The sequence below is a fragment of the Plectropomus leopardus genome, chromosome 20 (assembly GCF_008729295.1).
Source record: "Plectropomus leopardus isolate mb chromosome 20, YSFRI_Pleo_2.0, whole genome shotgun sequence".
Lineage (NCBI taxonomy): Eukaryota > Metazoa > Chordata > Actinopteri > Perciformes > Serranidae > Plectropomus > Plectropomus leopardus.
In genome coordinates this window covers 4,944,985-4,969,601 of record NC_056482.1, presented here as the reverse complement: position 1 = coordinate 4,969,601, position 24,617 = coordinate 4,944,985, and the positions used below count along the sequence as shown (strand labels likewise).

Sequence of the window (24,617 nt, the reverse complement as noted above, 5' to 3'; positions counted from 1 at the left end):
CAGTGCTGATAGTGAAATTGGTTTGTATCTGATAGCTAATGCAGTGTACTTTTTAAAAAACAGCAAATGAAGAGAAAAACGGTTGAGAAAAAGAAAACGATAAAGAGAACTTGAGAGAGAGAGAAGCAAACAGGAGCTCAGCATGTGAGAAAAAGGGCAGAGCAGCAGTTCCACTTATCAAAACGTCTGTGTAATCTGCGCTGCCCAAGTGTTTTTTTTTTTCTAGACAAGCCTAAATTTTATTATTTCAACCACAGCACCAGCATAAAGGGAAATGTTCATCAGGTTTAAGAAAAAAAAGTTATCAGCAGAAGGCAGTGCACTCCTCCAAACATTATCTCCTCTTTGCCAACTGCCTCCTTCTGAAGGATTCTTTCTCCCGCATCAGAGTTTTAACATAAACAGGGTGCATTTGCGTTTAGATTAGCGGGAAGAAGGGAACCTTTAGAGCATTTGGAGGTGGAAAGGAGACTTGATGGAGTACGGCAGAAGCAGAGTGTCTTTGTGCTCCGAGTCAGTAAGGCGGCACAACATTTTGGCACCCTGAGGAGGAAAATGTTTCTGTGAAGTTAGTGGTGCAGCCGTTACCTTGAAAGTGTTTTTTCAAAAACTCCCAGAGAAGTAATCAGCTAGGTTTGAATCTTTTATAAACAGCAAGAGAATCTTTGTTATGTCATTTTAAAAAAAAAATCTATTTTCTGTATTTTCTTTATTCTTTTGTGCTTTGCTTTGAGTGTTTTGTTTGCACATTGAAGGGATGACAATGTATTTCTAGCCTTGCATTCTGCATGTGGTGTCTATGTAAATCTGCTTCCTTGTTTTCTTAAAGGGACGGCTCAGATTTTTTGAAGTAGGGTTGCATAAGCTCTTATCCATAGCTCAGTCTATTACATATAGTAGATGATGGTCAGCATGTCCCCAGTTTGGAGAAGTGGGCTAGAGTTCAACACAGAAGCTAAGCAATATACTGCTATGGATGGGGGCAAGCAGTAAAATGTATTTTAGCCACCTTAAAGTCCAACTTTAAAATAAAGTAAATATCTGTTTAAGTGTACACTATATTGAGAGTATTTTCACTGCTTTACCTTGGCACAGACAGCCCAGTCCAACAGGGGAGCCATTAAAGGCTTCAGTTCTCTATCCATGTTCTCGTCAAAGCCACCACACTCCATTGACAAAAGTCATTTGTTTGCATCACTTTAGTCAATCGGAATTAACCTTTTTAAATTCCAAAATCCCAAAATAACACAAACAAAATAGCTGCTCGAGGCAGCGGTAGATCAGCAGCTCATGTGTTCAGCGATGTCTGTTTTGAAGAGAGCATGTAACAGGCTTCATTTTCTCATTGAAAATCACTGTCTGACAGCGAGGTGCAGCAGTGAAAATACTATTTATGTAGTGTTCACTTAAACTGATATTGAATTTTTTTTAAGTGGTACTTTTTATGCCATGACCAGAGGCATTATGTATTCAGGTTTTCCTTCTGTCCCTCCATCCCTCCTGTTTTCATGGATGCAATATTGCAAAAACAGAAGGACAGAAAGACAGAGGGACAACCCAAATACTTAATGCCTTTGGAGGTAGTTTCTTCTTCAGTGGTGTATGGCTTTGCTCTTGTCAGTAGGAACTGGCTCCCTCATAATGCAGCAGGAGCTACAAGAGCTGTTATTGCATCGCATAACTCTTCTAAAGCTGAGCTGATCATCTGGGAGTTTTTAATGCACAATTCCTCTGTGAAATCGTGGACCCTTACCTCCCAGAAATCCCTCATCCGCGGTCCCTCCCACATATAAGGGGCCCACCTTACAATTATTGCTCTCATAACACGCCTACGTCACCTTGGATTGGAAATAATGACGGCTAGTGTGGTGGCTGCAATAGAAATAAAGCTGTTGATGTTTTGAACATCCATCACCATGCTTCTTGGAGTGTTATCGCCAGAGGAGAAGTTGCATAACATCACTCAATGGAAACGCAGTCTTCTCTCAAGTTATCGACATTTCAAAAATATTGCTTATGTTTTGCGCAAATCTGTAATGGAAACCTGTCTAGTGTAACTTTGCTGATTTGCTGAGGCATACAACTGCAAGGCAGCAATTCTAGTTAGGTGGCTAAAATATATTTATTTGCTGACCCATCACTTAGCTTCCATGTCTTTCCCCCAGTCTGCTTCTTCAAACTGGGAACCTGCTGACTGACATCTACTGCATGTAATACACTGACTATGTATGAGTACCTCATAAAACCCCACTTCAAAATATCCAAATTATCCCTTTAAACATCTGTATCTGCTTCCCTCAGTGGATGGAGGCTGGGGAGAGTGGACCGAGTGGTCAGTGTGCAGCACGGACTGTGAGAGGCAGCGCAGCAGAGAGTGCACCGCTCCAGAGCCCAAACACGGAGGCCGGCTGTGCGATGGGGTGGCGCTTGCTACTGACAACTGCACCGGCGGCCTGTGCACACAGAGTGGGTAACACCGCCATCTCTCTCCACCGTGTAACAATGAGGAAACGATAGCTTAGTGTCATCACTGTCAGTCCCATTGTGTTCAGTGACTATGTCATTATAGATTTACTATTTGTAATTTTTGGCAGTGTGGGGGCTAGATCATGATAGTCATTATAATCATGCTCATTACCAGCGCCATCATCCATCTTCATTATTCATCCACCTCACTTTACATACAAAACACACACAGCGCACACAGGCATGGATGCACCCACAAGGAGTAATTAAATAAGATTTGTAGCATTCAAAAAGGTCAAAGAGAAATTCTGATGTTTCTCTGTCTTTGCAGATCGAAAGTTGCTGCATGATGCGAAGCCACAGGGTGAGTTTCTCCTCTGCTTCCATTACTTAGTGTTATATTATTGTAAAGATATCACTACCCATAACCATGGCCTGGAAGAAGATTGTCATTTAGTTTATACAGTGAGCAGACAATACTTGCGATTGATTGGCTAGAGGGGGTCAGATAGCCTCACTGCACTTATTTTGTTTCATCATCACCTTTTATATGTTACTTTAACTTGCTTGTTTCAGCTGTTGCTAGGCTACACGGTTTACTTTTTACTAGTGTTGTAGCATAAAGTCCATGTTTGACAAGAATAGCGCCTGCACTGTGTTTTTTTTTATTAAGGACCCTGATGCACCAGACCTTTATCAGCAGGACGAACTGGCAGTAAGTGAGAGAAATATGTCCGACTGGTGTTTGAGCCAGGCTAATCAGTAATTTTTACCCAAAGAGAGCGCATGCCACAAAATAGGAAACAATACTTATTTTCTGATGGCTGGAAAGCAGCCATGGTGTAAGAGGGATAAATCACTCTGACAGTTGGGTTATGAAAACTAACACACTCTGCATGACTCATAGTGAATTCTCCCTTATTTAGAATAGAGGCGAGAGTTTTTTCAGATGTTCTGACAGACAGGTAGAATACAATATGTTTGAATAATATGTGGAGAATACAAGCATTTTTTTAAATATGTTTATTCATTGCATGTATTTTAGCAGATAAGAAAAGAAATGTATTTCCGTTAAAAGCATTGGATTTCCAGGCTGGTTGTGATATTGGTGTCACAGAGAAGATGTGTCTGACTGGTGGTTGTTCTCTTATTGCAGCTGAAATGATTAGACAGAAGACTGGAATGCTTACTGAGTGTTTTCCTCCAGCCTTGACATCCATTTTTACAACATTTGTAATAACATGTGGGATCATGTCATTTGTCTATGTACGTAGACAGTAATTGAATTAAATACCCTTTACTCCTGTGTTGTTGAAAAATGACATTGTAGAATATTGTGCAGGTACAATAATCTTAAAGGGACAGTTCACCCCAAAATCAAAAACACATATTTTTCCTCTCACCTGTAGTGCTATTCATCAGACTGTTTTGTTGAGCGCTGGAGATAGTTTTCATTTTTGGGTGAACTGTCCCTTTAATAACAGTTATGATTAATGACAGCTCTGTCAACTGAATCTTCTGCATTATTACCTCAGTTTTTTTGCCAGTATGCTGTAAATTTCCACTTAAACCATTATCCTTGAATACATCAGGTGTAGCATTTCAAGCCAAGCAGCCTGTGGTTTAATGCTGTATATCCACTGCTTAATGCATTATTGCTGTATGGGGTAATGGGCCATTTATGAGTTGATTACTGCTGCATAGTTTCCTACCTAAGCCACAGGCACATGTTCTCCTTATTGTCCTTTAACACATTTATGTATTTCTGTTTGTCAGAAACGGGAAAAAGAATGCAGCCAGGCTGCCAAAACTTCCCAAGCCCCCAATTAACCTGCTACTGTAGCTGTTAATGCCGCTCTGCATATTTTGTCAATTTCTCCTCATTTGAGCTTCAGGCTACTTAGAGGATTTCTCAGCATGTCCTGTTTCAGCGCAGATCTCATTATCTTTCAAGAACAAGCTAGCAACCCCTTTATTTCCCACTCATTCTTTTCTCTTTGTGGAGTTGGATGCTGCAGTACTGGTGGGACCAGATAGAGCATAATCATTGCCGATGAGCTAATTTAATGAATTGGTTTTGTCACATTATCCCAGCGGAACGCAGAGTGCCTCCAACACCAGAGCCAAGCAGTGTTTGAAATGACAGTCAGGTGCTGGGTTGATTATAATCGCCTTCCTTCCGAGGTTCCTCATTAGTAGCTTTAACACTCCACGATGGAACAATGAAGCTGTGCATCAGGAGGCAGGGCAGACAAGGAATAGAAAACAAAAAAAAATGCACTAAAGTAGTTTGGAACCAAGGTAGACTTGCCTCCTATAAAAGACTTTCATATCTTTAAGTCAGCCAATGTTCCTCAGCAACACACATTTGCAGTTTATTCTGGGAGAAAATGTCTCCCAGCGTCCTAATTAAGCGAAGAAGACATAGAAAGCAAAAGCGAAAAGAGTGGCTTAAAAATCTCTCTCTTACTCACTCTTCCTTTCCAAGGTGTGGAGAGCAGCAGTGATGTGGCCTTGTATTCAGGCCTTGCTGCGGGGGTGGTGACAGTGGTGCTGCTGATCATTGCTGTCACTCTTTACCGAAGGAGCCAGAGCGAGTACGGTGTTGATGTCATCGACTCCTCCGCCCTCACTGGGGGCTTTCAGTCCTTCAGCTTCAAGACCTCTCGTCAAGGTGAGCCACTGACTTTATATGTGTTTTATAAATCCGATTTGCACTCAAAATTGAGCCATGAAATGCTACATCCCACTGTCAACATAGGCTTCCCACCACAGACTGTATCCATGAAGAAGTGGACAAAAGACTGTTACTCGTGATTGAAATAATAGAAGGTAGATAGAAAAGAAATGAAAAGACAATGTTTTAAATAATGATATAATATTTAACCCTTTGAAACCTGAGCAAATTGGCTTTATTTGTTTAAAAAACATGGGAAGAAGGCAATAAGAAGCAAAATAAGAAATAACCCAGAAAAATGACAAGGAAATGGTTAAGATTAAAAAATTAAAAAAAGAGAGAAAATGACCTGAACCTTTACTTAAAAAAATTTTTTAAAAAAAGAGACCTGGAAAAAGTGCTTAAATTGTTATAGTTCTGTAATATGTTTTTTAAATTATAATCATGACACCTGGCTGTAAATATCGTTTTTATCAATATCATTTTTATTTTTTATTTTATTTATTTTTATTTATTTAAGGCAGCCTGCCACAATAAAACGTGTTACTTCTTCTGCTAGGTCTAAAAGTTTGCATTCACCTACAGCAGCTGCTCCTCTGATCCTTTTTTTACAACTTACATTTTATAGACTAAACAGTTAATTGTGAAAATAATCAGCAGATAAATAGATAATAAAAAAAAATGTTACTTTCAGCCCTAGTATTACCAGTATAGTGTATAGAAAAGTATAGCAAGTGGTGTGGATAATATCCTAGTGTGTGGTGCCATGTTAGTTGATTTAATTAATTCATTAAGATATGCACACTGTTTGACTCCTGCATAATTACACTCAGCACAAACCATAAATTGAAGAGAGCAGAGTTGAAACACACCTACCATTCCTGCTGCTGTATGATAGCCACAGGTAGTTAATAAACTAAAAGAGAAAGACCCCATACAGTATATACTGTAGACCCCAACAGCTGTGGTTTAATTTAGTGATTTAATTTAACTCTGTGCAGACTTTATTGTTTTGATATGCATTTAAACTTATACTTGGTAATAAAGTTTTCCAACCACACTAGGAATCTAAATGACTTTAGAAACACATGAAAGGGGTTTATGTGGTTTTGAAAAGCCTCTTCACCACCTAAAGATACAAAAAGTTTTCTTTGCTCTTGACTTTGCAGTAAGAGGTTGTTAAAACGCAGTTACAAGCAAGTACTAAAATTGTTCTCCACCACCTTATTTGCATAAATACAACCCCAGCTGTGCCCACCTTGGCACAAGTGGCTTCATCTGGATCCTGAAAATGACCAAACAGAGACAAGCACAACTGGCATTCAGTGCACATACCTTGAAAATACAGCATTAAATGTGCTTGCTGCAATTCTAAACGGATTTGGGAGTCAAGTGTGTGGGATTTACAGAGATATATTGGCAGAAATCGAATATAAAAATATTTTTTCTTTAATTTTTTGTCACCTTAGAATGAACCCTTTAAGAAGCAAGTTTATGGAGGCTGCCATATTGCCCCAACGTGTTTCTACAGTAGCCTAGAATGGACAAACCACCAGAGTTAGTAGCCCCTATGCAAGCTAAGCAGCATTGGAAAAACATTGACTTTTGACATGACAGGGCTTTATTCAGTGTTTTTATCGGTTTAGTTCACCTGGCCTTTTTGTTTTGGAGAGGGAGACACCACTGTGGCTTATTCGGCCCCTGGTAAAAATTTCCTGAACATCTGGATCTTAAGTTATCAGAGCAAAAAGGGGAGCACACATTAGCAGATGCTAGGCTAGCAGCCCACCTGCATCAAGACGAACAGTATTTGTTTCTTAAGGCAGAGTGTAAAAGTTAAATACATATTAGTATGTGCTTTGCTAGCAGTCCATCTGCAACAAGGTGAATGTCGCAGAGGAACACTTATTTGTATCATATTCTTTATTCAGTGTTTTTACAAGTTTAAATCACCTGGTCTGTTTGTCTTAGAGAGGAGGAGACTTCTGTGAATAAACTTAGCCCCCGGTCAAAATCTCCAGTGAACACTGAAGGAATTTAAACCATGAGTTCACCCTTGGGACATGGGCATATGGGTTAAGTTTTAGCTGGTTGCAAGCTGCAATCCTGACCACTGGATGCCACTAAATGCTACATAGTGCTTCTTTAATGTATATATCATTAAAGGTCATAGTCATAGTCAAAAACATAAGAATTTGGGTTGTTTTATTATTTAAAACTGAAAAAATAAAAAAAATGAAACTGAAAAGTAGCTTTTTAACTGCAGTCACAACCACACTGTTTTAATTAGTTTTATGATTCAAAAGACCCTGAAAATCTGTTTGAAATCAAATTAGGTCTGCACTTTTTTTCCTCGTAATACAGTGAGGTGCCATTATAATATAAATGAAGTGTCATTCTCCTTCAAACATAAGAACTACGCATGAATGAAGAAGGGAGACCAGACGCAAGTCTCATTTTACAGCTTGTCTATAAGGGAACAAATTATATAAAGCACACACACACACACACACACATACACACACACACACACACACACACACACACCCACAGACACATTGAGCCGATCACAAGATGTGGTTCTAATTCTTTATAGTTCTTAATTTCCATTTCCTATACTGTAAATGTTCTCACACATTAATGTCATTGCATGTAATACAAACCACAGATCATGCAAGTGAGCTGTACAGTTTTGTATTTATGTTTATTAATGTATATATTTATGAATTATACATGCACTACCTTGTATTGTGATATAACTACATCAATTATTAAAATGCTTTAGGGGCTAAAATGACTGGATTTAATTTTTCACTTTGTTTACATGAGCTTTCTGGTTGTCAGTGCTGCAGTGCACTAAATGTCCAATAACACATGCAGTGTAAAACTAAATCTAAAAAGTACACCATGCATTTATTTCTTTATTGCAAACATCAGTATACCCCAAGCAATAAACGCTCGCTAAAAAGTTATGGTAACAAGCACATTTTGGGCTCTTAACAATTTTACAATTGAACTCTTATCTATTATTACTTAGATGTGCTGTGACTTCAGCAAAATATTAAACGAGGCGTACCATCAGGGTAGTTTGTGGCATTATGGGCTGTTTTGGGTATTATGTTACATATGACAAAACTTCCATTAATTATTCATGATCCAAAATTAAAAACGTAATTTATTAGTGTTTTCATTTTTTTCCACCGGGCTCCCGGATGGAGCATTTGTGGCCCCGTGGCTCCAAACACAGAAACATCAGAGCTCAGAGGCGTGGTGTGTTTTGCCCCACAGATTGAGGCATATTTTTACAAGGCTGGCATTATGGGTCGCCACAGCAGCAGCTCTCAGCAGGGCATAATAAAGTTCATTTTGATAACACAGCAGGAGCCAGGGAAAGCTTTAATCTTGGTCCCTGTTCTCCTTGATAGAGGGGCTAAAACCGCCCAACCTCCGTAAAAATCCAACATGCCCTCCCGTCCCTATAGCCAGCTATACGCTGCCACAGTAGTTCCACTGTAATCATTTCATTTCTTTTTTTCTTTGCAATCACGTCCTTGATCATGAGTCACGATGACAACAGCTCGCCCAATTCCTAGCAAAATAAATTGACAATAAACATTTCTTTGCTCATTAAGAGAAACCACGCTGTTTACTTAAGCGTGTCTTACATTGTCGTTTCACGCTCGCTGAAACAGCTGTCAACGCGTCATTAATCACAGCAATATTTCACCTCACAATAAACACATTTATCTTATCTATAATCTCTTCTCTCTGTTTCTGTGTTTCTTGATTGATCCACAAAGTCCTGTGATTTGATTCCAGTACAACGTACATTGGGTAAGATGGAGGAAGATGCACCCTTCCCCTTAATTCCTCGTCTAAACAATATATGGCTCTAAATCTACACTCATCACATGTATTGAATTGCTGCGTTCATGAGATTTATTCCTCCAGAACCGTTTGAGGGTAACTGATCTAATTAAAATATAATCTATGTATTTATGTTAAGTTGTACATAAAAAGCTTTGAAAGGCCTAAAATATGATGATCAGAGATTTATGGGGGGAGTTATTTGATTGATTTGAAAAGACAAAAAAGTTTTTTCTCCATTAATCGTTTGAAACCTTAGCAAATTGTTTGGTTTTTTTCTTTAAAATATGCGGAGTGAAGGCAATGAGCAACTTAGCAAGACATGGCCCAAAAATTAGCAACAAATGAGTTTAAAAAAAAAAAGAGTTACAAGAAAATTACCTGAAAATTTAAAAAAAAAAAAAAAACTGCAACAAACAAGAAAATTTCCTTTTAAAAAGTGCAGAAAAACAAATATTTATAATGGATTTTAGTAAGTGCAGAAAAACAAATATTTATAATGGATTTTAGTACATTTTGTCTCAGAATTTACAAATTTTAAATTATTAAAGGCCTAATTATGAATATAGTTTTGTGAACATTTTCCCCTTTTTTAAGAATTGGAATATGTAGAAGTCTACCTACTTTTCTCGGTACCCTACCCATCTCCCTAGTAGTATACCCACTTCATTAATTACCTCTGCACCACTGTGTATGTAGTTAACGTCTACATATTATAAGGTAGCTAGCAAGCAAATATTAGCATTTGCTAGATAGCAAGAATTAGCCAACATTTTTTGCAAGCTTGCTGAAGGACGACATCCTGAAGTAAAACAATATGCCTGAAGGAAAGCCTGCAAGGCTCTGAGATAATCCAATAATAAATCAGGGTTGGGATTTCAGTTTATTTTATTTAGTCTGACCATGCATTTTGAGCTGGGGGCCTAAAAGATTTTCATTTTTGTGCTACAACATCATAATTGGCTACTCTACCAATTTATTTCTCCCTGTAGTGTGTTGGTTTATGCATCATCCTCCTGCACATGCTACTGTTACATTCAAGTGCTTTTTATTTAACAGTTAACTGCCATGTCATGACATGACTCTGGTTTAAGGGGGGCATCTTTCTCTACATATGGCTACATTATGTGACTGATTCAGTGCATCATAAAGGAAAATGCTTATATTCACAAAGTAAACTCTGTTAATTAAACTAGAATGTAACTCACTGGCACTTCACATTGTCACAGCATTCTTTTAAATCACCATGACATCAAATTAAAGCATATTACTACACCCCAGCAATTTCCAATGTGCCAGTTGTCGCTTTTAATTGAGACATTGTTACAGTCAGGTGAAAGCTATTCCTGTTTCCATGGGGATGACATTATTGCAATACTCACAGGTGGATTAAAAAAGTAGTTGTCATGACATGCTTTAGGTTTGTTTTTTTGTTGTTGTTAATAGAGGAAGTCTCATTTAAAGCCATTCTCTGCTAATGTAGTTGTTGCGTAAAGGCGTCTAATTGTTGACAGTAAATATCACTTTTTCTCTGTGTGTTTTCCAGCAAACCCCCTGCTTATTAATTCATCCATGCAACCGGATCTGTCAGTGTCACGTACCTACACCAGCCCCATGTGTTTCCAGGACTCTATTGACAAGGAGCTAATGGCCGAGCGCTCGCTCCTCGACCCGTTGCCTGATCTCAAGGTCAAAGGTCAGAGAATAGAAGTGTTTTGAAAGTCAGTGCCTATGGTCGCCAACCACTTTTGGAAAGGCAAGAATTACAGAGTAATATGATGTTCTGCTTCTGAAGGTTAAAGCATAATCCATCATGCTTTGAACATGCTTTGAAGCAATCTTGAAGAAAGCTGTCATACAAAGAAAAATGGTCATCACCTTGAGGGGCATCAAGAATTGACCATTTGCAATGCCATCCTCCTTAGTTACTGTTGCTATGCCTGTCAAGCTGTCCTTTGTGCAGTTTACAGTGAAACCGATTTACCACTTTAAATTTGTGGTCATTTTTGAAAGAATGGGACCATAATTTCAATGCCAAATGCCAAACTTTGAAGCAGAAATAAACATGTTTACTGCCTGGTGCAAAAAATGATATTGGTCTCAACATTCATGACAACTGTATGGCATGTATACCAATTTGTTACGGCTTGGAAGTTGCATAATGCGTGGGGCTGCAGTCTGTAAGTTAGATCCACCCCTCGCTCCTCCTCCATCACTACTGGCACCCAAAAAATCCAAGACTGTCGAACTCGAAGCTTCAAAACAGGAGTCCACAAAACGATGTCACTGTGTCTACATCCATAATTTTTTTTTAAACCTACAGTTTACATTGCTTTTGGAGTTAAAAATCTGATTGTACACTGCAATACATTTCAAGTCTGTCAAAGTTAGAGATGTAACTTCACCTGTTGCCTTAAAAAAAGTGAATAAAATCAACTTAGCTTACTCTTTCGGGCTCCAGTCTTGTTGCCTTTCTTATTAAAAAATGGCAGCTACACAGAAACTTTGAATTTCATTGGCATCTCCCCCATCCCCACACCCCTTGTAATCTATTGTTAAACTTATAACTTACAGACGTGAGTTAAATGAACGTTGACAACCCCACCCAAACTCACAATTAGTCAAGACAGTGAACAACTTAAATATATGTATAAGTGTTTGTGTGTGTGTGTGTGTACATAAATCTGTATTTTTATATATGTATGTATATATATATAAAACAGCAGCATAAACATAGTTACAACAATAAATACAAGCAAACAAATACAACTTTCACACGTTACAAAGAACAAGCAACTTGAAGTTAATCTTTTGAATAATTATAAACTTGTGATCAATATCCAAATGTGTCATTACTACGTTAAAAGGAAGAAATAAGTTGCTACTTCATGGGGCTATCATTTTTTACAGTGTACAGTGATTCCACATTCCCATTTTTTTCTCTTAGTCTAATGTTTCAAATCATTTCACTGCTACAGAGTCACTTTTATGTCTTTGTATCTGTAGGGGTGGCAGAAAGGGCAGAGTTCCACGTTATGTCCCACCCACAGACATTCCCAAGGGGCCTGGCTCCAGACTACAGAGGGGTCGCAGTCGGGACGACGCTGGGCAGAAGAGGCAAGAACCTCTTCACTCCACAAGTCTCTTTGACTCTCAGCAGGCCCCTCCACAAAGCAACCGCTGTGTTCGGTCATGCTGGAGGCAGGCTGGTGGTACCCAACACAGGTGAGCCCGCTGCGGAAAAAAATTCCATTCGACACGTCTGTGTGTGTAAACCGAAAATCCCTCAACATAAAACGAGAAATCACACAGAAGCTGAAATCTATAAGTTTCCACTTTGAAACTACAGCGAAGCTGATACAGGGAATCTAGTATTGCATTTTGAAGTTGTTTGACCTTGTCAGTGTTGGTCTGCGGGGAATGTGTGGAAACGTCTTCGATCGAATAAGTAACATGAACATGAATATATTATTTATTGAAGTGATGGAGTGAGACAGCATTGGCATTTCTCAGTTTTTCTAAGCAGAGCAAATGCAGATTTTTTGTGTGTTCATTTCACAAGCATTCCCAGTGTTAACATATCAATGAACACACTGTACACTATGAAGAGAATCTTAACAAGCATATGTAATGTAAACCTGTGATGCTTAGTCTACCTCATTATTCAGGCAGCTCTTTCTCATGGCCTACATTCATCATCCTGTCCCTTGAGGGCTTTTATCAACTGCAGCGTAGATTGGCAGTAATTGTTTATCATACAGTAGAATATTGTGCATGTGTGTGTCTAAGAAACTGTGTGTGTTTGTGCTACCAGTGATGATTCACAAGGCCTTGGGGACTTGCTCCCGTCACCTTTTTCCTGGTGCCATCACCTCTCTGGCTGTCACCTGCAGTAAAGCGACCTGACAGCCTGACAGGTGTGTGCGAGTCATGTGTGCACGTTTCGTGTTCTGATCTTTTTTTTTTTTCTTTTTTTTGCATCCCTGCTTCTCTGCAGGTATCAGTCTGCTGGTGCCTCATGGGGGGATCGCAGAAGACACTACCTGGGAAATGTACATGATCATCAACCAGGAGGACAGCAGGTGAGGGACTCTTAGTGAGGCAGTGCAGTCTGCTTCTTAGGATGCTCTCTTTTAATCTTTCAGCCCGTCGCACCGCATCTCTCATCCCCCTTCCTGCCATAGCGTCTCCTCCTCTCTTTGCTGAACATGCGCCGCGAACAGACATGCGGATCCTCTCAGATGGACAGCGTGTACTGTACTCACATACAGATACATATTCCCACTCAGCATGTGGTCCTTGCTCATTTTGCAGTCACTACAGGGGAGGACATGATGTGTCACAAATACATTGGCAGCTGCAGACAGATTGCATTACTGCCTTGAGCAACTGTCTCAGCAGAGAGAGATACACTCCACGACTCTGGTGGCCTGTTTTGTGTTTGTAGACATAACAGTGACGATATCTCTCTCCGTTGTGACTGCTTAGAGTGGTGAATATTGTGAACTTTGCGATGATAGATGATATTGATTCGATTTTTTGGGGGGATCTGGAACACCATAAAGTTTAGATGACTGCCGGCAGGAGTCTGTAGCTTCACCGTCAGGATTTTCACAGAGCTATTACTTGAGGAGGAAGTGGCATGAGAGATAAGGAGAAAAGAGGGATAATAACTTTGACTTCTTTGCAACACAGTCTCAAAAGGTATCTGACAACCAGGAGTCAGTTTTTTGGACAAGCGCTTGATTTATAGCAGACAGTATCAACGTGTCAGCATGTCTGTGTGAAGCTAGCAAGATATCGCTAACAACACGGCTAACCGCCTGTGCTTCTCAGTGAAATTCGATTTGTACATCTGGGAGAGAATCAAAAGTGACATTTAGTGACATTTGAAATCCAACTGTCATCTCACCTCAACCTTCACTCATCCATTAAGTCGCAAGGGTCATCTGCGTAGATACAGATCAAAGGTCACTGAGGCTACAGGTTGTTTCTCGGAGCTGTATTAGTGAGCTGGTTGTACACTGCCCCTGCCTAAAATCTCCCCCATTTCAGCCCAGCTGCTGCCCTCCAGGCTCCTGCTTTGCTCTGATAAGCCCGACGCTGTTTACTTCTCTGGCTGTCGTTTAAGAAGCTGCTGGAGCCGTGCACCGCTGAGCTGTCAGTCACAGCCTATCTTCTGACAGCCGCAGAGTCCAGGGGAGAAATTGGATCCTTTCTTCTCATTCAAACTCGGCCATCTACATAAGACGGCGCTTTCCTCGGCAAAGAATAGGAATCGATCAGCTCTGGCTCGGTTTCAGGTGTTCGCAAGAGCTTTCGTTCGTCCTCTGGGCTTCACGAGGTTGTTTTGTGTGTGATCTTCTCCGGCTCAGCAGGGGAACGGTGGGTAGTCCAAGGACAGAGTCGTAGTGGGTGACAAAAAAAAAAGGACGCCCGATATGGTGTGACTCAGGCAAGTTTGAGTCAATAAGTTGAGCAGTGTCAGTCTAATTTTTTGGTTATACATTGCACGGAGCCACCTGTCACTCTGTGGTGTCAGTCAGACTTGCTTCAGACAAGGCTTTCCTTTAAATTTTGAGTTGTAGGTTATGTTTGATGTTATTTATACTGTTTTGTTAGTATGAACTGAGTAAGCCGACTCTGTTTAGAATCAATACTTTATTAAGCTTTTTGAACCCATTTGTAACATAAATTGACCTTAGACAGTTGTTGTGGCTAATGTTTAAGTAAACAGCAGTTAGCATTATTTTGGAGTCACGTCTGCGGCCACTGCCAAATTTAGGTCCAAGTTTCACCCTTTTTAAGGCCTGTGTTTGTCACCACTTACCTCTTAGGGAAATATCTTTAGCTTTAGCTAATTGCCATTTGTGTCTGGGCGGGGAGTGTACAGTGGGTTATTAGAGGTTTTTATTGCTGAAAAATACATTGATGAGAGTGGTGAGTGAATCAAAACAGTAAGATTTCTAACTGTAAAATCAAAGCAATAAATTAAGACATTAAAGGAATACTTCACCCCCCAAATTATCATTTGTATATCAATTACTTACTCCATGTTACTTTGAATTTGTGAAGAAAATTTTGTTTTTCTTGCACACCTCCATGATTAACAGATAATCCAAGAACAGAGGAAATACTTCATGAATTGAAGCCATAGGGGTCCCGTTAATGACAGAAAAACTATATCAAAACATCCATTCATCCAGTTCTATGCTCAGTGCTTCCCAAAAAGAGAAGCCCTTTCCGATGGGGACAGAACTGAAAGGGAAACTGAAATGATGCTTTCTTCAAAGCCAGACATCGTCGACAAAAACAGTAACTTTACCTCACTGAGCACAGGCGCAGGTGGTCTACCTCTGCTTCAATCAGTAGTTTGTTTTCATTTATTGTTTGACTTGGGTACATCTAACCTCACATTTAAAATATAAAATTCACATAATAAGACAAATACAATAACTGATAGAGGCAGCGGTAGATCAGCAGCTCCTGTGTTCAGTGAGGTAAAATTACTGTTTTTGTCAATGGAGCTTTGAAGAGAGCATCAATAACTCTCACTTTCAGTTCATTTCCCCGTCAGAAAGGGCAGTGTTTCTGGGAAGCACTACGCAAACGACAAATGACAAGCTGTTGTGTGAAAGCTTTTAAAGAAATGTTTCGATATGAAGTTTTCTATACAAATTCAAAGTAACACAGGGTGGGTGATTGATATACAAATAATGATTTTGGAGGTGAAGTGTTCCTTTAAAATTTCTTGCTTGACAAAAGATCATGTTATGTATGCTTACGTTTCACTGACGCTTGCTAAAGGTGAACTCACAAAAAACGGATAAACTGATGCAAGTGATGTCCCTTTTTGATTGGTACCATAGCTTTTTACAGTCTGGAGATTTCAACTGCTTCAAGGCTGTTCGCATCATGTCCTGTGAATTATATCCAGAGTAACAGAGATACTGTTTCAGGAAGGAAGTTTGGGTTTTTTTTAAATATAATTTCTCATTGTTTACCAGAGTTTTCTTCTTTTGTTGGTTTAATTTGAGTAAACTGGCCCTTTAAATAACTCAGTTAAAAATTTCCTACTAAAAAGTTCAGTTTTATGGCTGCAATTGTGTTAAATTCTGATTTCATACTCCTGAGAGCTTGAGAGACAGACTTTCAGTGTCTAATGAGGCTTTGTCAAAATATTTTTGATTGTAGTCTGAGCAAAAAAAAAAAAAAAAAGCCAATGTCACACAGTCAGAATGTTAAGAAAGTGAAACAGGCGTGTTGTATGTGCTCCAAATTTGAAACAAGACTTAACTAATAACCCCGATCTATTATCCACAATTTAACCATGGTCCTGGAGTGATATTTCCTTGTTCTCATAACCACAATCAGAGATGCTAAATAACCATCTTTAATCTTTGCTCACAGGCAATCTGGCTAATTATCATAGTCTCAGCAGCAGGTAACCTTGGTTTCCTCCGAGCCTGGGGCTGATTAGCACAAAAGTGCAGCTGCAGGGCCACGCTGCTGTCTGGATGTGTAAATTTATTTTAAGACAGCAGATCATAACCCCTTTTAATTTTTTAAGTTTGATTGGTAACAGTATAATGACGGAGTTTCACACAGCACTCTGCCTCAGAAACTGTTAAAATAACAGGAAGCAAACAAACTCAAATACATGTTTTGCTGCGTGGGAAGGCTACAGTCTCGGCACACACACAAACACGCACATGCTCATACATCACCACTAACCTCCCCACCTCTGTCTTATTGAGAAAGCAATAGTCAGTTGTCTTGTAGGGATATTGTTGCAGGCATGGAAACCACTAGAAAATCCTGTTAGCTGGAAGTGTTGTTTCGTAATTTGGAGATTACAAAAATAACAGCTATTATTGTTAAAAACTACTCAAGAAAAATAGGAAAGAACTAGGAGCTGTGTCCCAATTTAGTGCTGCATACTAGTGGTGTATTAGTGTACCAAAGCAATCATCTGTGCTTAAACAATGAATTAATTTATAGATAAGGTGATCAGAAAAATAATCTGCAACTTTTTTCATAATTTTTTTTCAAGTAAGAGTTTCATATTTGTTGGTTTTAGTTTCTCAAATGTATCCACATGACTCTAAAATGAATATCTTTGGGTTTCAGACTGCTGGTCAGACAAAACAAGACATCTGTAGATGTAGATATTTGGCTCCAGGAAGTAGTGATGGACAGCTGATTAACCCTTGAAAGACCCACAAGACCATGATCTCGACTGACATTGCTGTCTTTCAGAGGCTGTATATCCGCCTGAGTATTAAAGCTAGAGTGAAGAGAAGAGAATAAATAAGACTCCAAAGTTAGGCAAAACTTTGGCAGGGGGGAAGCTTGTATGGCCATTTTCACAGGGATTCCTTGACCTTTCACCTCAAGATATCATAAAATAAGGGTTCTCTAGATACCCACAAGTGTACCCTTTACAGGCAAAAACAATGCAGCTTTTTGCATGCAGTATAATTGTGTTATTTAGCTTATTGTATTTGAATATTTCTAACAATTGGTGTCCTTATATAGTATTGGAATTGGATAACTTGACGTGAGAGCTGATACATAATGAGCCCAACTGAATTCATGTGTGATGATGTTAGCCCCCATAGCAGCCATTTTTTGAAATCATTGTATAGAATGATCTATAGTGACCTCTAGGATAATTAGAGCATCATGGAACGTAGTAGCCAGAAAATAGAGACCTCTGGCATTGAAAGGCTTTTTTTAATGGCTTTCTTGGATATATTGACAATTAGTGGGTTTCTCAGCAATTTTAGGAACAGAAGTGCTGGCCATCCAATCATCAGAAGAAGACAGAAATCTTCAAATGTCAGAAGTCCTTGATAACAAATCACATCATTGATTTTTGATGGTGTTCCACAAGGTTTTGGTGTCTTAATGTGGTATTTTGGAAGGTTTTTTGACCATTTCTATCAATTCTTGAGTAATAAAACATTCTTAAACTTAGCATAAAATCTTAGTAGCAAATGGTATCAACTCAAAAATTGCTGCAACGACTTGTGAGACATAATGGAGCATGGGAGGAAATACCCTCAAGGCTTTTTTGAGATATCTTTCCCTTAAGGTATCACATTCACATGAATGGGACAGACATATGTCATATACTTCTGTCAATTATCTAAGCTCTTTTACACTAAACTTTAAAAGTTTGAAGCGGTGCCTAACTAATCACAATGCTTATTACAGATTTTTAGAAAATATTGACATATAGTGCAAAACTGTGTCTCAAATTAATCTTCAAATTCCCACCTTTTCGATTATGCATACCACTTCTATGTTGCATATACTGCTGACCTGCTATCTTCATCTAAAGACCCCTGTGTCCTGTAGAGGGACAAAAATAGGTCATTTGTGGGTCTCATTGTGAAAAAAAAAATAAAATTGGGATACAGCTATTGACTTGGTTATCTACAGAGTCAGGTGGTGCAGTGTTTATGTGTCAACATGAGAAGTGTAACCTATAAAAACGATACTAACTCATTCCCACTCTGTTGGTGTTTCCAATATTTGTGTGCGTGTTTGTGTGGGTCCGTGCACAGTGCTCACATTTGTGATGCATCTGTGCCTGCATGTCAGCGCCTGTCCCCACTGCACTTGTATTAATGATGTTGAGAAATATCCATGCTGCTCCGGTGACAACAGCACCGCTATCGTGTCCCGTATATGCGAGGTGTCCAGCCGGGCCAGCTGCATGACTGATGGTGGTCCCATTGATTGCTCTCAGTCTTCAGGGCGTCCAGCCAAGATTGGGCCCCTGGCCAAGAGCAGCTTGGCCCAGCTAATCTGTCACCAGGCTGGCCAGAGCAGGCTTCATAAGCTCCATCGACCCACCAAGCTTACACGCTGTGTGCTAAAGCCTGTCCTCCCTAGCCCCACTGTCCATTAGTCTTGGTGCTTTAATCTTCCTCTATCTGTGTGTCTGCGTGTCAGCTAGTCAGGGATTGATTCATTATGAGTGTCCAAGGATTTGAGTTTACTTTGTTCACAGTCAAGGGTCACACTCTGCTATCTAAATGCTTGTTTAAGCAGTGATTCATTAGCCTTCGTTTTCATACCATCTTAAAACCTTTTTTGCAATACAGACAAATATAAATTTTATCAGAAATATTTGTGAGATTTGTTGTTTTAACATGTTTGTTTTCTGTACCTCTTTGTTTGTAGTTCTGTGTCCGAGGACGGGCCGGAGATCTTCTTGAGTCCCGCAGTCACGTACGGCCCACTAGGCCTCGACCTGTCCTGTCCCATAGCCATGACCATTGCCCATTGCGCGGAGGTCGCCGCCGATAATTGGACCATCCGGCTAAAGAGACAAATGCAGGACAACAAGTGGGAGGTGAGCGATTTCTATTAAATTTCAGCTGCGGTTATCAGGTCCAAATTCTTTGCTGCAACATGAGTGCAGAATGTTAACAAGTGCAAACACACAACTTTCAGCAGCGCCCAGAATATCAAAAGGATCTGATAAAACTGCTACCACTTACTTTGATGAAAATTTTCATCCTGCAGTGTAGTCATGCAAGCATGGAGCCGATTTCAGGGTTGCCAGCTCAGATTCGTCATTCTGTATAAAATTCAGCCTTTCAAGCTCTACCTCATGCTGTCATACATCCAAAAGAAATGTCAGAGCAAATGCGAATGGCGGCTATTAGTCATTGAAACATTCATTTCTTTTCCCAGTTTAATGATAATGGTATTTTAAAGCATTGCTTCTTCATGAATCTGTGATTTTTGCGCTGCAGCTGTTCAGAACATCTTAGCACAACAAGCACCATTTATATTAGAGGGAGAGAAAAAAACACAGTCATCTTTTTTACAAAGTGCACATTCTGTATGTCTGTTTATCTTGTGTTATTTATTAAATGGAAAAACAGTAGATGAGGGAAGATGTATCATCTCGATTATTCTTGATAATTATCATGACACATGAATTGTAGAAAATACCATCCACCAAATAGATTCAGCTACTTCAGCATTATTCATTTCATCTTCATCAAATGATGTCAAACGGCAGAAAATCACTGCTTCTTTACAACAGAGGGAGGGAGAGATGGCCTGTGAGTGAGTGAGTGAGGAAAGGGAAGGAAGGAAAGGGAGGGTGAGTGAGAGAGGGAGTGAGGGAGGGAGGAAGGAAGGAGAAGGTGAATGAATAGAGTGAGGGAGAGAGGACAGGGGAGACAGAGGGAGGGATTGACTGACTGACTGAGAAGGGAAGGAAAGAGAGAAAGAGAGACGTATTGAGAGTGGGAGGGATTGAGTAAGTGAGTGAGTGAGGGGGGAGGGAGGGATTGATTTAGTGAATTAGAGGGAAGGAAGGTGTGAGATTGGGAGGGGTTGAGTGAGTGAGGGAGTTAGGGAGGAGGGAGGGAGTTGTAGCAAGAGATAAAACACAGAGACAAACAGCACACACTTTCTTCAGCATCCCAACCCTCGTACCACTATCAGGATTTGATCTATTTGGTCCGATAACATTTCACGAGTCAAAAAGAGCTGCACGATCAAATCAGTTTATCTCCTGAAAGTTAGCGGAGGGTTAAACCAGAAGTTAGCCACTCAGTTAGCAAAAGTCTCCAGTGCGTCTGCTCTGTGGGCCAAAGATGCAGAAGATACAGCTAATTTTGTACCTGGGTTAGGGTTAGGGTTAGGGTTACATACAGGACCCTGCCTTGTAAAGTGTATCCAGTTTTTTTTCTACATCCATGAATTGCACCTAGTATTACCTGGGGACCTCCAGTAATTATTGCTGGTCTTCTTTGATCTTAAGTCTTTGTGAATCTTCAATGTTGGTAATTTGTCATGTAAAACTTCCAATTCAAATTACCTACCATATTTTGCCAAAATTTCCAAAAATAATGACCTGGATGACACATTATAATGTGTTGCAGAATTGATTTTGTTAATTTAACAAAAAAAGAGGTGTACACTGTACATGTATTACTGTACATCGCCAATAATGGTGCTGTGTAGTGTTCCTGTTGTTTTGAGAGATTACAAATGACTGTGCGCATCATATTCAGGGGATAAAGGCAGTAAATTCAAGTCAAATACAGACTGCGTATTCTTTGCGAATTTGCTGCATGAAACACAGACATAGGGGGCTCATTTCTAAATCACATCAGGTCTGTTGGTGTTACAGGTCCTGTGCAAGTAGGGCTGTATCGAAATGATGGTACTTTATCCACAAGTGCTACTCATGAAACACTTAAAAAGTAGAAGTTAAAATGATGTCCCCAAACGAGCTATTTAGTTGTATTGAAAGTGAAATGTTCAGGGGGGGTTTTATACTGCTAATATGTTTATGCACACAGTCCATTGTGAAACTTCAATGTGAGTTCAAAAACAGATAAAACCCGGCAAGTGTGCTTTTTTTAAATATTTAAGAATCCAGTATAGTGCTATCTCGGTGATTGCCGCTGTGAGATTTCTTTTCTCACATCAAGCGCTTTCAGTAAAATAACACCTCCGAAAAGTCCTTCAACTCTGTCCTGCAGAGCTACTTCACAGCCTCCTGGAGACTTGTTCAGACATCTGACTTCAATACAAACACCCTCTATCCATATCTAAGATGCTCTTTTAATGTTTAACTAACCTCAACAAAAGCTTTAGGGACCTCATCGAGGCGGCGCAACCCCGGTTTGCGTGACCTTGGAGGGCCTGTGGCTCCCTCCCTGGCCTGGTCCTTTCACTCGCTGTGACATTTACACAGACGTAATTTGCCAGCAGACGTGTTGCACAAAAGGGAGCTATCAAAAGACCCATCACTGACGGTAGCTATATGCCATCCTAAAGCAGAGGATAGGAGAGAGAGTTGGCTGAGAAGGAGACAGACAGAGAAGCAGACGGGTTCTGAGAAAGAGGGGGGAGATGTTCTCCAAGAAAATGTAACGGTGTGACCCGTCTCTGTCACTGTGAAATAATGAGCCCTTTATCTCAGAAAGGATGCTTACTCAAAACCTAATCTCTGGAATTAGTAATATAATGGGAGATGGAGGTCTTTCTCCCCCTCCGCCTTTCTCTCCTTCCTTCTCCCTCGCTCCGTCTGCTTCTCAGTGCCATTCCCATTAAAGCTTGCACTTTTGTACTGCTAGAGTTTGACTCCATCATTTCTCCCCAGCTGCCTGGCGGGGATGAGCTATGTCATGGAGATCCTTCATGTTTGCTGCGGCGCTAATGGGGCAGGTTTAGGAAGCTGTGGGCTACTAAATTACCCTGCATTGCTTAATATGGCTCAGCCAGGCCATATGCAGAGGGGACCTGTGGGTCACAGTTATGTTTAAAAGGTGATTTAGGGAGGATTGAGCACAAGATGAGGAGCAATTGGCCATCGGATACAACTGCACCCCGCTAATCCGTTTTGTCAGTGTTACTGTATCCCCATCTGTTTAGTTGATGCATCATTATTCATTTGGCGATCGTTCAGCTTTGCACAGTTCCTGATCCTGAGTCTGTGTATGAGGGAAAGTTTCCAGTTTACTGTGTGAACCGCCTTAATAACACTCTTAAACAATATAGTTACATCTTGAATATAAATGCTGGAGTGAAGCCACTCATGTCCTGTTGAGAAATTGTTTTTATGCCTCTGCGCTGGCGATAGCTGTGGCTGGAGAAATAATGTTTTCACGTTGCAAATTCCTTGAGGGAAAACCTTGAGGGAATTTCTTCTAATTTGGCACAAATATCCACTTCAACACAACAATGAAATGATTAGATTTTGGTGGTCACGGGTCAAAGGTCAAGGTTACTGTAACCTCATCTGTCTCATTCTTGTGAACATGATATCTCAATCCACTTGGACTCAAAAATGAACAGATTAGATTTTGGTGGTTAAAGGTAAAGGTCACTGTGACTTTGCATATGTCTCATTCTCCTGAACTTGTGAATATATGTCAGCAACATGTTGATTTTTGATTTTTTTTTTAATTTGGCACAAATGTCCTCTTGGACTCAAAGATGAACTGATTTTAATTGGGCGGTCATAGGTCAAAGGTCAATGTCATTGTAACTGTGTCTTAGTCATTTTTGTGAACATGATATCTCAACAACATCTTGACCTTTTTTTATAAGTTGGCACAAACATCTACTTGGGCTCAGAGATTAACTGATTAGATTTTGGTGCTTAAAGGTAAAGGTCACTTTGACTTTGCATCTGTCTCATTTTCTTAAAAAATTATTAAAAACAATAAAAAAGTAAAGCCTGGAGTGTATCGGCACAAATGTCTTTGACTCAACAATGAACTTCTTAGATTTTGGTCATAGGTCAAAGGTCAACATCACAGTAACCTTGTCTGTCTCATTTTTGTGAATGTGGTATCTCATACATCTTGAGGGATTTTCTTTTCAAATTCAGCACAGACATATACTTAGACTCAAGAAATGAACTGATTAGATTTTGGGCATCAAAGATCAACGCCACTGTGACCTTGCATCCGTCCCATTCTCGTGAACTACATATTTCAAAAAAGGCCTCAAGGGTATTTTCTCAACTTTGGCACAAATGTCCACTTGGACTCAAAGATGAACTGATTAGGTTTTGGTGGTTAAAAGTCAAGGTAACTGTGACGTCACAAAACAGTTTATAGGCGAATTATGACAAAATTTCATACAAATGTCTAATGGGATAAAATGATAAAGTGATAACATTTTATATCCAAGGTCAAAGGTCAACTTCACTGTGACATCATAATGTTTTACAGAAACTCTATTCTGACCATTATTTAATATTATAACTCAACAAAAGAGGAGATATTTGGCCAGATATTGAATTGGTGACTAATCTTGGGTGTCCACATCAAAACTGTGCTAATCGTAAAGATCTTGTGTTTGAAGCATCCATGTTTTCACAGACGTGGATGTAAACTATAAGTGCAACTTGAGTGGTTTACAGAGGCATAGAACTGATAATTCTAGTGTGTTTTTGTTTTTTTGTTTTATTTTCCTATATGAAATAAGCTCATAGATAAAAGATAGAATAACAGATCTTGCTCAGTAAATCACATTTGCAACCAGGAGTGTTGCTCCCATAAAAGTGGCTGAGTGGTGTTCAGCTTTTAGTTTGATGGTTACATTAAAGCCTCTTTCTACCTCTGCAAACAAATTCTTGGCAGTAATTGAAATGTTAATAATTATGAATCTGTATGCTCAGCTCCACTGTGTATAGGTCTGTGCTAAATCCTCTGAAGCAAAAATTATCAACGAGGCAGCTTTCCATTATTGAGCTGTTCTCGTGCTTAACCTCAAAATGAACTGTTAATGGCTCGGAATGTGTGCTAATGCATCCAAACTGAATCTGATGTGTCCTTCCTCCAAAGGAGGTGATGTGTGTGGACGAGGAGAGCACGTCCTGTTATTGTCTGCTGGACGCCCAAAGGTGCCACGTGCTGTTGGAGCATCCAGGCCGCTATGCCCTAGTGGGGGAGCCGCTGAACCAGGAGGCGGCCAAGCGGCTGAGGCTGGCTGTGTTTGGCAGTCCGGATACCAGCAACTCTCTGGGCTTCACCCTCAGGGTCTACTGTGTGGATGACACGCCCCATGCATTTCAGGTATGAGGGAAGAAGGAGGTAGCCTGGGAACCACAAGA

General features: G+C 39.9%; 1 protein-coding gene across 1 annotated transcript in view; it reads left to right on the top strand.

The window, feature by feature from the left end:
• LOC121960063 (netrin receptor UNC5D-like) overlaps positions 1-24,617 on the top strand; it is an 89,742-nt gene that overhangs the window by 53,299 nt on the left and 11,826 nt on the right. The window contains 8 exon segments of the mRNA XM_042509661.1: positions 2,302-2,466; positions 2,798-2,830; positions 4,955-5,140; positions 10,557-10,706; positions 12,017-12,235; positions 13,008-13,092; positions 19,205-19,376; positions 24,349-24,579. Coding sequence (XP_042365595.1) covers positions 2,302-2,466; positions 2,798-2,830; positions 4,955-5,140; positions 10,557-10,706; positions 12,017-12,235; positions 13,008-13,092; positions 19,205-19,376; positions 24,349-24,579 — 1,241 coding nt within the window.